At 38.5% G+C, this 16,686-nt stretch overlaps 1 protein-coding gene across 2 annotated transcripts in view; it reads right to left on the reverse strand.

The window, feature by feature from the left end:
• ST6GALNAC3 (ST6 N-acetylgalactosaminide alpha-2,6-sialyltransferase 3) overlaps positions 1-16,686 on the reverse strand; it is a 215,555-nt gene that overhangs the window by 74,556 nt on the left and 124,313 nt on the right. For both annotated transcript variants that reach the window (XM_059478701.1, XM_059478700.1), the window contains exon 3: positions 974-1,383. In XM_059478701.1, coding sequence (XP_059334684.1) covers positions 974-1,383 — 410 coding nt within the window. The remainder of the gene's footprint in view (positions 1-973; positions 1,384-16,686) is intronic.

Consider the following 16,686-nt stretch of genomic DNA (forward strand, 5'->3'; position numbering starts at 1 on the left):
GGAAAAAATCAACTGTCACCAAGTTCTGACAGTTTAATAACATAGTGAAACAAGTACTTTTGAGATAAGCTTTTCTACTTCAAAAACTAAGTCAAAATTTCAGACTATGTTAAGTTGTTTGTGAAAACCTGCATCATTAATTTGGTCAGAATGGCAACAGTCCTTTCCAACCTCAAATTCATGATGCACAAATTCAAAAATTAATATTAAGGCACAGCAGTGATCTGGAAACGCCTTCCTCATTAGCTCAAGTGAGTATGTGTGACAGATGCTCTTCCATGCCAAAACAGAGATGACCTGAATTTTTGCAGCTTGGTTACAAATTCTTGAAATTTGTGGTCTTAACTCCACAAAACTAGTTTCTCCTTTGAACATGCTAGCCCAAACAGTCCTCACACCTTCACCTCTTACAGCCTCACTTGAGTAGCATAAATACACATTATCAAGCATAGAAAATAGCATTTCAGCATAATACTGGTAAAAACCTAAATCTATTCCAGTATGTCTGATAACCTGTTTTCACCAAGAAACAGAAATAATGCATAACCCTGAGGTCTGTGTTTGAAGAAAAGCTACAGTGAATCTCAACAGAGAAAAAAATGCAATATCCAGAATTATCCTGAGGTTGTGCATTTGGAAATGTTGCTTGTGTAGGATTATCCTCTTCAAATAAAATGTCAATTTAATCAATAGTAAATTGAGCTGAAAACAACACACAGCTTTGAAAACATTTCAGGAAGACATCCAATATTTTTGGGACTCAAGCCAACAGCAACGGAATGAACAGAAGGTAGCGTAGGTGGGGTAAATGGGGCCTAGCTGCTGCCTCATCAAGTGCTTATAACAGTCAAACCCATACAACAATCTATTAAAAACATATCTGGGGACTCATTTAGTAGCTGACATCCCACATGGACTTTCCTCACGTATCTTTTGTCAAACGTTTTAATTGTTCCTCACGTTTCAGACTCACCGGTCCTTTCCCGTCTCCCTCTTGAACACCGCATCGCAGTAACTCATGCGCTTCTCCGTGGTCACGTAGATTTTGGCAGTTGGGTAGCTGTCAACAGTTTTCTTCAGCATGTTGTACACAATGCCATTTCCATCCCTCCTCATGTTGCGAAAAGGACCCCAGATCACGTAAACGGTGCTGTTGGTTTCTTTGAAAAAGTACTCGGGATTCTTGAGCAGGAGAGGCACACTTGTGTGAGAGACCACTCTTACGGTGGTCCTCTTCCCAACATCTTCCTCATAGCCCTTTGTGGGAGCATTGTTCATCCTCCAGATGCAGGAGGACTTGTCTATCTCAGTGCCCACCCTCTGGCCAGCCATCTGTCCCGAGTTTGAAACAATGGCACAGAGGTCACAGTCAAGTTGTAGAGGCTGGAAGACAGGAAACAATAATTTATATTGCAAGTTTTTCTCTGTAAAACATGAAGACTGAAAATTCAGTTAAAAGAAAAACAGGTACAGTACAACAAATGGATAATAATGCTTCTCTTTAAAAAACTAAAACCACAATCCCCACATGGCAGAGCTGCTTAAAAACCCTACCAGTACAAATGCAAACCTTTTAAATGAAATAGAAAAGTTCCAATCCTTGCCTTTGTTCCCACCTTGCAAAGTCAACTATACAGATAATAATTCCTTTTTCCCCTCTAAATGTTACTCTTTTCACTAAAAAAACAAGGAAATAAAGAAACAGTAGAAAGCAATATTTAGATCAATGGCTTCTCTTTTAACAAGGTGTTGCCAGCAATAGGAAAAAACCTACTGAAAAAGTAATGCTGGAAGTTTAACTGTACATTAACTGTGTTTGTGTCTGAATGAACAGTTCCCAAATTTGTGACAGAAGTCAAATGCAAAATGTATCTCTAAAAAGCAATGGAATAGTATGAAAATCCTGCAACTGGAAAGGAGATGTGGACAGAGAAGATGTTGTTCTCTCCAGAGAGTTGTTATGATCCATCGAAAATGAGAGGCAGAGGAACTGGTGACACCTGAACTAGGAACTTAATCCTGAGAAAACTATAATCAAAACAGTATTTTGTTACCATGTTCTAGGTTGCTATTACTCCAGTATGAATCGAAAATAGAAAAAGATAATCTAACAAAGATATAAGGACCTATCTGATACTCCATTTGTCAGAGTATAAAAAGTAAATCTCTTTTGATTGTTTTGTACCTACAGACTAAAAGGAAATGCCCTCTATTTAAATAGGATTGTATAAAGAGTTCAGTTAGAAATTGAAATCAAATGAAAACTAGACCCATCAGAAAAAAACCTTACAGGAGATCATCTAGGTCAGAGATAACCTACAATATTTTGTGTGGTCACAGACTTGATCCTCTGTCATGCTCACAATTGGGAGGCAGTGACCTCAGTTTAGTATTTTTTAGGAAAAATTCTCTTCACGTTCATTGAACATTTACTCTGACAGGATGCTATGTGCTTTTCTGATCAGTCTTGCAGTTATTTCTCTTCAAAATCAAACCTCATTTAACTGATGTGGATGAATAATCTGCCTACATTTGACCACTATAACCCTAGGATGCAATTGCTGGCAATAAAATGAATTCTTTTATAAGGAGGAATAATGCAAGGACAAGAGACAAATATCTTAAGAAAGTCAAACTGTAAGAGCTAATCTTTGGGTGACAAATATTGTACTGAATTAAGGTGCATCCTGCACGACTTGTGCAGTAAACCTTACAATTTCAAGGCTTTGATTTCTCTGTTTTGATTGATTTGATTTCGTTACGTGGCTGGTTCAGGAAAACATTCTTTCCTAAATCAGTAGCTAAAGATTCCTGATTGAATGCAAAAGTGTTGTCAATGTTTCCTTTACAGAAAACCATGCATTTTTTATAGCTGGTATAGTTTTAGAGAGCTGTCCTGCATGGCTCTATGACAGCAGCGATGAAATCCCAGGAGATGCAGCTGAATGCAGCAGCCTTTCTGTTTACTGCTTACTTACAGAAATTCTCTCTAAGATAAATTATGGGGACATGGCTGGGTGACCTAAACAAATCCACGAGCATAACTCATATTCTAGCATGAAGTGAATAGTTACAGACCCAGTAGATTAATTTATAGCTTTCAGGCTGAACTTTCAAACTAACAAATGCTGAATATGAAACTGCTAGATAGGAAAAGCCAATTTGGTCAACAATCTGGTTCCATTTAAATTTGTCTCATCCTTAGAGCTGCTTTTTCACTAAATTCTTCCTTCTCCATTTAAATGGAGCTGCTCTCTTAAATTTAGAATTGTTTGAATTTCCTCACCTTAGTTAGAAATGCATTGCACATTTTCTGTTCACTGAGTGCAACTGTTCTGCTTGAATAAGCTGAGTACACTCACTCCTGCAACTGTGTCCCCTGGTTTTCTAGCTCTTTTGTTGTGATTCATTTATCTTGTTCCAATTTATAAAGTGATTTCATAATACTGCATGCCTACACTAGGTCAACATATAATCTGCCTTCTTGAACAGAGTCGGAGGCTAACCCCCTCCCAGCTCTATCTCACAATAAATATTTTTCACAATGCTGAGATTTTACATGTCCCACTATGCACATTTCTCAACAGAGATCCCAGACAGAGTTAGAAGACTGACACCCATGACAGATATTCCAGTGAATCCAGAATCACCCACTGCCTTCATCACCTTTTCGCATCATATCTCCCTCAACATATGAGAAAACACACATCAATATTCACTCACTGAGCCCCATATGGAGACAGGCCACCAGTTTGTGGTGTTGGTTTGCAAGTGTCACAGATGAGAAGGGTGGTTTCAGTGACACACATGAATCCACATACAATATAAATGGGTCTGCCAGGCAGTCCTGGCTGCCCTCTCCTCTGCAGAGATGGTCCAGCAGCAGTGGGACTGAAACAGACTGGCAGGACCACACTGAAACTTGTGCTGTTACTGATTTTCCTCTGTGGACCCAGAAAATCAGGCCAAGGTTCACCTCTCACAGCATCATCATTCACTTGCATCATAGTTACATGAGTTAAAGGCAAAAACATTAAGAACCATTCAGCTTTTCTTCTCTTGTCATGTACTTACTTATCCCATCTCTAAACACCAAGGGGGCTGAGCTATTATTGCTGCTAGAAAATTGCTAATTTTTTTGCTGACCAGAAGGATGTAGAAGACCTCAGCAGAGCAGCTGGGTATGGTGCTGACAAGTAGTCCCATCTTTTTCCTGAATGATACATTGTAACTGTTGAGGAACACTTACATTTTAATCAGTAAAGAAAATGAAATGTCTGACCTTTCCATTTCCTGTGCAAGCTTACAGACAATAGAAAAGATAATTAAAAGTGTGAATTAGAACTCGCAAAACAGTGCCATTTCTCTAGCAAAGAGAAATAGCTGTGTAATAAAGGTCACTTATCAAACAGTTCTAGTTATTAAATCTTTGCATTTAGCACTGAAGTGGCTTCACAGAATCAAAGGTCAAATCATTAAATAACAAAATCAGCCAGAATTAGAAAAGGTCACAAGCAAATCCAACTAAAGTAGGTCACAAAACATGATTCTTTTCCACACAGGATTTCATTATTTGGAAAATTGCTTACTGTCCAAATTTGACAACTCCCCCAGCATTTCCAGTGTCTCCACCAGGAGACTGAAATTCCAGCTACAGAACCATTTGTATGGATGGATTTCCCAGTGGCACAGATCTTGGATCACCAAGTTCCCCAGCCACAGCCCTGTTCATCTGCTGAGGTCCCTGTGGGGATGATCTCAGGCCAGGTCTCTGAACCACAGGATAAGGTCTGGACAAACAGACACACGCCAAGCTCTGGTCTCAGCTGAGACTGCCAGATTCGCTCCCCAGCTGGACCAAACCCAGCTCAGGACCTCTGCAGATGGAATCTCCACTAATGAAAAGCTGAATTTCTCTTGTGGCTCCTTAGCACTGTGGACTGGCGGTGCGCTCTCTCCAGCCACCAACTGTTCCACTCTGAATCCCACAACTAATCACACAGATAGTTAGGAAAATCACACTAAACTTTCTCAATTGTTACTTTAACAATATGATTGTAATTTTGTAAATTGGACGCAATGCCCATTCACTACATAATGAGGCAATTATTAGCAGCTTGCCACATATTAATTTGCTCCTTTAATGTTGAAACAAATGAGATCTTTTCTTATAATCATCCTATTTGAGTGAATTCTAACAAAGCCGATTGAACAAAGCTCCAGAGAGACTTTCTTTATTTCAATGCCATTTATTCTTCTACTCTTCTTGGATGTCTTTAGAGTTTCAGAGGATACAACATTTATAATGATGCCAATAGGGAATAGATTTTGCCTTTATTCTTTTCGATGTTCTTTTGAGGTCTTTGAAATGAAAGGTACAAGAGAGACATTAACCGTCTGGCATTGTTTTTATTGCTTTTCTCTACTTTGCAAGCAAAAAATGTATTTTAATTTTTTCTGTGTTTCAGTGATTAAACAAGCTGGTTTTATCTACACTTACTCAATTTCTTCAGACCTCTGATTGAGAGAAAAGACTTGCCAAGCTTCTCTAGGAAAAAATTCAGCACATTAAAAGAAAATAAAGATAGTATTTGTGTGTTCACCCAGCAAGAACTACCAAAGTAGTACAGCACTGTATCTAACTTACACTATATTACTAACATCAAGCAAAAAATGATAAAAATTATAAAAATGACTGATTACCCTGAGATTGTGTTTGTTCCCTCTTCCGCCCTATGGCAGTATTGTGGGGTTTTTTAACTTCAGCAGTTGATTTTGGTCCTATCCCTCAGCATCATATCCCAGCAAACATCTCTGTCTTCATAAAATTTAATGTTAAGATTTCATAAAGATTTTACCATTTTGACATTATTTTGAAATAACCCCAACGTCAACATGCATCCATTTTCAAATAAATAGAACATGATCTGCTCCTTCATAAGACTGTTCCTGAGACTCAAGTGCCTGGGATATTTTATTTAGATGAATGTCACTGATACATACATGAGTTCTAGCAGAAAGTTTTTATTTAAATTGAAGGAATTGGAAGGGAGTGCACAGAAGGTACATAATGGGACTAATCTTACAGCAGGAGACTGAATAAATAACAGTATTTAAAAGTCTTTCTATACACACTGACCCAGTTCTTAGAGAACTGTTTGATTTGCAGCTCTGGTTACAGCTCCTTAAAGGGGCTGTACCAGCCCTTTACCTGAACAAGTATCTTGTGGATTCCTCATGTCAGTGGTAACAAGATAGAAAAACAAAGGAAGCTCGGATTTTGAGCAGAGGTTGAAATCTGTGGGCCAAAATCACCCACCCCATCCAAACTTTCAACCAGCAAGTGTATTTTTGAAACATTTTAGTTTTCTTTCTCATGGAAAAGAAAAAAAAAAAACGAAGCAGAAACTCAAACCTTCCAAACACGAATCACAGTGCAAAGTGATGCAGTGTCATCTTTCTCACTTTTGAGACGGCTCCAGACAACTCCATACCAGCTCCTACCTCTTTCAAGACACAGCACAGCAAATGCTCACCAGAATGTTGTTGATTTTGCTGCTCCTACTGGGAACAATACAGGCAGCTTTGAAACAAAGCAAGAATTAAGCACATCTCACGATACCAAGAGCAGAAAACTAAATGCCTCAAATATACGTGAGAAAACTCTGAGTAGAAAGAATCAAGTATGTAACCTATAAAGAATAAAACCAGGTCTTGATACATATTTGAGGTAACTTCCACTACTTTATTATAAAGCAAAAATTGAGAAGTCAAAGATCATACCTCTCATGATAATCTAATAAAACAAAATTTTCTAAAATTTAATAAAAGCCATGTCCAGCTTGATCAAAATATCTTAACTTTCTATTTTTAAAAAATTGTATTTAATAGTTTTCTAAAATAGAGTTAAAATGCTCCCCCAGTTGAACATTTTTCTTTACTATGAAAAGGTGAAAGAATGGGAGTTCATACTAACAAAACAGTCCCTTTCACTTTTTTCATTTTTCTTGATTTCCAGCTGAAACTTTAAGGAAACTGACACCTTTTAAATAAGTCTACACTAGTATTTTCTTCTGGAATAATAAACTATTGGAACACTCTTGATAGCTCTATTGGTAAAAAAGGCTTAAAAATACAAAGGTGGCAGAGAGTAAATAAGAACAAGAGAAACTGTTCTGCCTCTGCATGGAGGGTTAATGAAGGAAGGAAGCTGCCAGATTCAGGGCTTCAAGTGCAACAGAAAGAGCTGGGAGAGGCAGAGCTCAGAGGACTGATGGTCAACAGCTCTGAAGGACTTAGGACACTGAGAGAGAGGCAGGTGAAGAAAGTTTTGCCCCAAGGCATTTCCTGAAGGATGTGGAGACCTGTCCTGCATGTGCACTCTGAGTCAGTCTGCAGAAGACCCATTTTGGTTTGTGTCTCACGCTCCTGGCAAATCGCCCTGTCCCTAGGCAGGATGGCAGAAGGGACGTGCTCCTATTTACATGAATGTCACAGAAGAGGGAGGAAATACATGGAAAGAACACACAGAAGAGAAGAGAGAACAGAAAAAATTTCAGACACCTGTAAAAGGGCAAAATGTAGTTTAGTGTTAAAAGGGAAACATGTAAGGGGAAGAAGGACTTGAGAAAAAAACTGATATATATAGCTGAGAAGATAAACCCTGATGTTCGGGGATGCAATCCAGCAAAGAAGAACCAGAACTCCTGAAGTTACAAACTAACTGTTGTGAAGAGAACTTAATCAGACATGTCAATCAAATAATTTAGGAATGAAGAGACAGAGAGAAAAGCTTTTGTCCTTTACACTGCAACTGCTCAAGTAGAAAACGGATGAAAATGGATATGTTCAGTTTAGTATATAGTACTATAGTTTGTAGGTAACCAGAAACCCTGACATCCCCAGGCATGCAGATGTCTGCACCTTCAGATCCCCACAATGAACATCTCTGAACTGGAAGAAAAGCAGATATCTCTGGCATAGATATTGAAAAAATCAGCATAAAGAGACAAGTACACCCAAGAACATATGTGGAAATGTTCCTGTCAAACACTGTTGAGGACTGAATTGTTATGGAAGGGAGGCAAACTCCATCATGCACACCCTATGCAGACAAGTTCAGGAAGCAGGCACTAAAACAGCATTCACTCTGAAAAACAGCCTATGAAAAAATTAGCTTCACAGCTGAAAAAACTGGAAAACCAAACAAACAACATCAGTTCCAGAGTATTCCTGACTTCATCCCAGAGCTTTAGCTGATGACCATAAATAACCAGAATGTTTGTGACACTTCATCTATCACCCATTTACAAACACGCAGGCTTTAAAATATCATGACTTTGTAATAGTTCAAAAGCCGGGAATTCTTCCAACCAAATACTGCTTGCAGAATGCTGAACCCAGTAGGTCATTTATCTTAACATCCACCACATTGTTCGCCTGCCCTCAGTACTACGTGATGACTCCTGAATTTTGTGCACAACAGTTACTGGAAAAACACCATGTAAACCAGACACTGTCCATCAAACAGCATAAAGAACTCAGAGTACAACACAAGGTGATCCTAACAATGACACTCCTTTTGTCACTCTGCTGCAGAACTGTATTTGCAACATTACATTTGCTACCAGCAAAACATGTCCCTTGATTCAGCAGGTTATTGGTATCACAATATTTAACTCTAATTTATCTTCTGCAATTCTCTGCATCACATTTCTTTTCTGCTTTTTACATTTAGTAATAAGGAAGATAACAATTGTTTCTTCTCTATACAGAAATATTTGCTCAGCAAACAATACAAACCACCAGGAGGCAAAATGTCACAACTCAAGGAGACATAAAAGGGAGGAATGTCCTGTTAGCACATGGGCTGAATAGCCAATGAATCTCAGTACAAAAGGACAAAAACAATTTTTCACACCCAATAACATGTGTAGCAGAGGTAACGTGTAACACATAATCCTTCGTTACATGTGGACTCTAGAAAGACATCCCTGACAGCAACCAAGGCCAAAAGAACTCTATCCACAAAAACTGTTTTTCCTTTGCAAGTAATAGTAAAGTATCTCTGCAAAAAAATTAATGGGAATTCCTACAGTGAAGATGCCTACTGGAAGACTATGTCTAAGGAATTCTCTGTCACATATGGAAAACATGAGTTGCTCTAACCGCTGACTTTAATTTGTATTTATTATAAATACCCACAGATGGCGGTAAAGTATATAACGTATACAGCAGATTTGTTCCAAGTTTGCTTTCTCTAATAACCTCCCATTATCAGCACTCACCATTAATCATGGACCATTATCTGGGAACTTAGTTGGCTGAATCACAGATGCAGTAATGCCTGTAAGGCCTCTAATCTAAATACATTTGAAAAAATTAGACTCACAAATAAACTAGGGGACTTCTAATATGAAGTTTACATATTATTTCAGGTTAATTTGTTTGGGATTTGATATGGGGAAACAACATCAAGGTAGGCAGCAAAAACTGTCAGAAAAACTTCCTTATATTAACCTCCTCTCCTTCTTTACCATGAAAACCCACCTAACAGGCCGGAAGCCTAACCTCTAATTTATTTTGGTTCCATGCTGTCTAGACCTATTATTTAATTTTGTCTCTCTTGGTGGTCTATCTGACAAATTATTTGTATGCATGGACGGAAAGTGATAAGCTAAAATGCTAATTATCAATTTCTTCTGAAATTAAAAGAATTAGAATATCCATGCCAGGAATAAGAATAAGGTTTATTACAATAGCTTTAAAACCAGTGGCATTTTTTCATTTGACAAAATAAGCTTTAAGAAGCTTTCTAAGTCCAGTGTTTTTAATTGCAGGATGCTTTATCTAAAAGAGACTACACAGTTACTTTTGGCCACACTTATTTGCTTTCACTAGTACATTGGCAATATTTGCAGTACTACCCTATGACTGTCAACTGTAAAAATGTTTAAAATTTTCTCTAAAAATGTAATTTCAGATTAAAATTTCACTTAGAAAGTCTTAGTCCAAACATTCAATTGTTTGAAATATCTTCTATTTTAAAATCATAAAATAATTTCAGTTTCAGAAAGATACAGGATTAAACCATCATTTTATCAGACACCTGAAATTTCAAACACTATAGCAACGGGCACTAGGACAAAAATTTAAAATATCAGAAAGTTTATTTTAAAGGATTAGAAAGTTCTGCTTAAATTATTAGGCAGATGTGTTTTACATTTTCTTAAGTCATTAAAGAAAGCTATTGAAGCATAGCTGCATATTTTAAACCTTTTAAGTTTAAGGTCTGTTTCAAAAGAAAAAAAAAAATCACTGTACATATACTCTCTTCTGATTGCATTTGCATCATTGTCTTGGTGCATATGTCCACTAAACACCTTTTAATCAGTGCAGATTTCATGCAGACAACAGTTTGAACCATGGACTAACAACATCTGCAGTAACTCAGTACGCGGAAACTCAAGTGGAAGCCACTGGGGTTAAGTGACTTATTTACATCATTTACAATGGAAAGATCTTTGTGTCAGTTCTCCTTACTCATGGAGCTCGACAGGGCAGCTCCTGCTCCTGCCACATCCCAAACAGCCCCATTTACCCCTCAAGTAAAAGTCTTCACTGAATAAAAGCCCCTGATCTCAGTGGCCTCTGCCAAACCTTACTGAAGTCAAGGGCCTTGCGCATCCTCAGCACAGAGCTCAGAACCAAACTGAGCCTGAGGTGCTGAGTAACACACACAAATGAGCTGGTAAGTTATGAGGTGAAACATGCTAGAAGCAATTGCAAAACAAAATCTTGTTAAAAGATGAAAACAATAAACCCTATCAATCTTTTCTCCACTACAAAGTCTGGCCTGACAGTGACATAGTTCCAAGATGTAAATGACACTACTTCCAAAATGGGTATTTATAATCATATTGCTATTCTGCCTATAATTTAACTTTTTAAGAGAGGAATTAATTTTCAGTCCTTCATACATCTTCAGAAGTAAAATACCACTGCAATGTACCTATATACTGACTTTCTGGGTAAATCTATGGCACTTTCATTGTCTCCATTACAGTTAAAATTAAAACTCCCACTGACATGACCAAAGACTTCATGGAGACTTCACCTAAATAGGAATTTTGGGAAGAGAAATCTGGATTTGCAGTTCACGGACGGACAAGATTACAGAATCATGGTGCTACTCCTTCACGTGGGCAGCAGCAGAGGCCTTTCAGCCATGATTCAGCTTCAACCCATGAAAAGGATGCAATGTGCTTTCTTGATATAAGTTACCTGCTCACAAAGCCAGAACACAGTGCTCCTTCTCTGTGTGTGAGCACACACACTGATGTTCTGGGCTGCATGGACTTCCCTGGCCCCTGCTGAAACTACTCCCTGCCCCAAGTCCATCTCTGGGATGGAAGCCTTGGAGGCCATGCTGGCTTCCTCACATTCTACATTTCCACTCTGCTTGTGAGTGCACAGAGCTTGTGTAGGTTTTTGTGTTTTGTTGTTTTAGACTGTTCACTTTAATGTAGCTTGTGATTCCTAGTGCTTCCAAGGACAGCAATGACAGCAGGATCTTTGAAACTTCAAAAGCAATCTTAAAGGTCAACACCTAAGCTCATCAGTGGCTCTGTAACTCACACTGATGCAGCAATGACTACCATGGCTCTGACAAAACAGGTTCCTGGGGAGAGCAACTTGAAAAAGAAAATCAGAGCCCTCTGAGAGTATCTGCCTGCTGTGGCTTGCTGGCACTGTGAGTATGGCAAAATACATCTCAGCTGAGGGCCTGGAAAGATAAGAGGTCATAGAATATTGAGAACTGCCTTCTAAGCAAACAAGTTGTGCCTCTCCTTTCGTCCTTCTGGAGCAATGCTGCTCCACGCTACAGGCATGCTGCACCTCAAGCTACCAACAGCTCCCAGCTGCACACTGGGAACCAAGAGGGGAAGTTCAACCTCACACAAAGCTGGGGTGAGGGACTCGGGGATGCCGCTGAGTAAGAAAAAATAATCAGCTTAAGTCAAATAATTATAAAATAATCATCCAAAGGAAATGAAGAGGTGTCCAGGTTACAGCTTATGCTGAGGAAAAGCATAGAAATAACATTTCTTCATTTCTATGAACAGTATACAAGAGAAGACTTTTCCATGCTCAACATTAGCTCTATGTTCTCATTTGCTTAGCGACTTTAAAAAAAGAGCATACATGTACATATGTATTAACAACATCAAAAGGAGCAAGCCAGAGGGATGGAGGGTCTAGATTACGTATTAATTTAACTCGAAGAAAATATTTACAAAGCAAATGTGCAAGTTTTGGCATCCCCTCTCTCTGAGTCATACAACTGTAGAACTATAGATGCAGCATGAAGAGGTTTGTGTGTGTCTGTGTTCAGCTACCCCATCATACATGGTGTCAGACATTCACGGTGTTCTCATGGCTACAAAAGACCAAGGCAGATGAGCTTGGGGGAAAAAAAACCTGATGGACTATATATATCCCATTAAAAAAGAATCCTTTTTTCAAGGAAAGTACTTTTATGACAGAGGGCAATTAAGCTTTGAAACAGGTGCCCAAAGGAGCCTTTGTTCCTAGAGATTTTCAAAGCTTGAAGAGGCAGAGACCTGACCTAACCTTGATGTTACTCCTATTTATAGTTGATATTGGACAAGATGGTCTCCAGAGGTTATTTCCAACATACTTTTTTCCAGTAATTCTATAGTTCTATCACTATGAAGAACCAAGGGGAAGCTCAATGAATTTTAATGAAAAAGACAGCACACATTTTTAATAATGAGGACTATTCAATGCCTAGGGAACTACTTTTTTAGAAATAACTCAGAATGACAACAAAATATTGAAAATTGAATAATTAGTGAAAAATTATTCTTTTTTTTTTGTCTGTTCTTGGTTCTTTCTACTGCCTGTCACACACAAAATCATGCAAAACACAGGAGAGAGAAACATTCCTAAAATGAAAATGGGCTAAAGATTTGATCTGCATGTCCTATGAGAATCCTGCACAGAACCCACATCAAATAAATCTTATTCCAGATAAAATATTATTAGGCACAGTTGCAAGACTGGAATCCAGACTGACCACAGGTTCACTCCAGCTGGTCGTGGCACAGGATATGGGCAGGGAACATGGTGCAATTTCCCTCCTGGCATGAGTGAACCATGGACTTCTAAAATGGCTGTATCCAATAGACCATTACTTTGTAGGTGTTTGTGGAGAAAGCTGAGTTTATTGAGTCTTCCTCATAGGTCTACTTTCTAAGGCTGTTAGCAGTGAATAGAAAGTGATAAATACAATGCCATATCTGGCTAAAGGAGTTTTTGTTACTCCTTTTAGCTCCACTAACCAACAGCAGTGCCTTCTTCACCAGTACTGGGACATGGCTGAGATGCAGAAGTAGTGGCTCAACTGGACTCCAGGGAGAAGAGGGGTAAAAAGAAAGGAAAAGCCCCACTGATCCAGAATGAATAGCTCTTTTTCAGAGCAGAAATCTAAACTACTGCCATGTGCTAGTGTCCACTGAGCAGTAAGCCTGTGGCTTCACAGGCTGAGACAGGAGGGAGGGATGAAGAGGAGAGGTATGTTCTAAGAAATCAAATGCACATTACACTCCAGAAAAATGGGGAAAACTCCCATACCATCAGACCTTCAAAATTCCATCTATAAAACAGCAGAATTATAATGGCTACAAAATAGGATACTGAAAATCAATTCTGAAAAAGTACATCATAGGTAAATACTGTATTTATCCCCTCCTCTTGTTTGCAGCAGCAAAATAAATGCTGACTCTGTCACAAGACCCTTGCAAAAATCCTGCAGACCCCGTTTTTCAAAAGAGCAATAATTAAAAAATAAAGTTCTGTGGTGTTTTTCCTCCATAAGCCCTGTTTATGAATTCATAGCACAGCATGAAGGTTATTAAAATCCCATATGTGAGAACCACACACGGCACAAGGAGATATGAATTGGCATTCCACAGAGATAATGCTATCTAATGGGCAAAACAAGGAGCACGACTCCATTCTTCTTCAGAGTACATTTGGAAAGGGCAAAGCATCTGGCTGCTGCTCATGGATACCTGAGCAGACACAAGACATTTCTCTTTCTTACCTGTTGATTAACAAGTTAAATGTGAAGAGCATGGCTGTTATCTTGCCTCGATATTCCCAGGACACCGTTCTACCCACAAACCATTTGATGTGGGGGATTAAATGCTACTTGGGGTGACCCAGATACAGTGACTATTAAACACACTGCTGTTTACTTCCACATCCACACATTTCAAGTCAAAATGTAATTAATTGTGGAGATAACCAATACACCTCACAAATTCTGGAGTACTGCCTATCCGATAATTATTTTTTCAAAATGATTCATTTATTTCCCAATTTATTGTTGAAGCAAAACAGCTAATTCTGTGCTTTTTTTTATGCCAACGCTGTTTTGATCCCACATAGCACAGAGCTATTTTGAACACTATCAGCAGCTGGAAAAACTTCAAGAAAAAGCGAGAACAATTGTTTTTGGAAAAAAGTTTATGGAAAAAAACCTCAAACTGACAAAGTACGGACATGCACAAAAAAACCCACACAAAATTCCTCAGTTTTCAAATACTCTGAAACTTTCACTAAAGAGAAAGCAGTCCATGGTTCTAAAATCCTTGAGTCAAATTTAATGCATAAAACATACTCTACTTAAGGACACTGATCAAAGGTTTGTAAGGCTGTTTCCCTGCCTTGCATGTATGATCAATCAGCCATCAGCAGAGAGACCACAGGTGTCTGATGGGAGTCATCACTAATGCCAGAGAATGGAAAGCACTCCAAAATAGGAAAGGCAGGATCTGCCATGAAGCAACAGGAGACAGAATCATTTTCTGGCAGGATTAAAATCCAAGTGCTTGCTCGGTTCTCTGCTATATTGCTGAGGAAAGGTTTCCTTCTCATCTGTGTCCCTATGATCACACAGTGCTGCTCAGCCCTCCCTTGAAACACCATTGCTAAAATTCAGAACTTGGATGAGAGCTGTGAAACTTGCATGTAAATATGAACTTGCTCTAATTTCAGGCCTGTTCAGATTCAGGATTCTCGTTTATACCCATCATCCTCTTTCAGCTGCACCTTCCAATCTTGTCTCTATGTGAAAGGCCCCATCAGGATATCACACTATCATTTCAGCTGTGGGATCCTACCTACCTGCCACAATCAACATCACTGTCAGAAATTATAACCTCTATCAGTATTTTACAGATGCAAAGGAGGGAAGACAGTGAAAACAAATTAGGTTTCATTTTAGTTATGAAAAATCCTTTCCCTCTAATGACTCCTGCCTTCCAAACTGTCTTTCTTTATGCATGAGACAATTTGACTTGGGATTTGCTTCCTGACTAGGCTTAGCTACATTGGAACAAGACATTCACAATGAGAAATACATAAGACATAGCAATAAAATTCTGTAGCATGCCATGCCAAATAGAGAAGGTTGTTATTCTTCCAATCACCCTCACAACTAAAGCTACCATCAGGTATACAAGCAAGAGCTCTCTCCCTTCATCTTGCCACTTTGTTTCTGCCAAGTCACAAGAACAAAATAAATATCCAACAACAAAAAACCAAAACAAAACAAAAACACACACACAAAAAAAATCTTTTATCAGTCTTTTGAATACTTTTAGGAGAGAAATCACTTAGAAGGGATGTGTCAGAGCACCTTGTCTGCTTCTTTCTCTCCCTTTCTCAGTTGAAGGATGGTGTTAAAAAAGCAAGAGCACTTTTAAGTGCTGTTTGGGGTATAAAATCCTGTGCCATCCATCCCTCACTAGGAAAAATTTTGAAAAGAAAAGCATTTAGAAGTCACTTTTTGCCTCCATCTACATTATTCCTTTTCTTGGATTAGCTTGAAATAAAAATAGAAACGAAATGCTATTTTCACTGTTTTGAAGTTCAAATCAGGCATGTCTCCTCTAATTTCGTCCATTTGTGTTTTCTCTGTAACAAATATCAGCTTTGGTGTATACTGCATTCCATTTCTCTCTCTTTTTAATCTCAACATCCCCCTCCCAAGTAATGAGATTATGATGTTATAATCTCATTCTGAGCGTAACCTTTGATTTCTATGGATTTCTATTCCAACAAAGATACATCCGTTCTGCTGGCCAGATGTCAGCAATCTAAATGTTTAGCTAATTTAATTGATGCTTTAACTTCCTAAAGTGGGGCAGCCTTCAGTGACAATGGCAGTCATCTCCAGAGCTACAAGTCACAAATGTGTGCTCAGTGGCAGCAAAACCATCAATACAGGTTTTAGCAACTTAAAAAAGCAAACATAATCCTGAGACATACATAAAGGGTTTTGAAATTATCTTTTCACTCTGCTCAGCAGCACTGATAGTAAATTCAGTCTGGGCATTCAACTTCAGCACAGATTTGGATCTGTTGCTGAAAAGCCAGAAAAAGCAAAAAGAATAATCCATGCCATAGAAAAATTAACCAGCAATGGAAGGAGAAGGAGAAGATGGAGGAGCTGTGATAAATGTTTCCAAATATGTAAAATATGCTGCAAAGGATCCTTCACGTCTGTTCTACATTAGCAGGGTGCTAGCTAGATTCCAGTTAGACTATAAGCAGCTTTCTTTATGAAAACATAGTTATAAAAAGTCTTGCCAGGGG

Source organism: Ammospiza nelsoni, chromosome 9, assembly GCF_027579445.1.
Source record: "Ammospiza nelsoni isolate bAmmNel1 chromosome 9, bAmmNel1.pri, whole genome shotgun sequence".
Lineage (NCBI taxonomy): Eukaryota > Metazoa > Chordata > Aves > Passeriformes > Passerellidae > Ammospiza > Ammospiza nelsoni.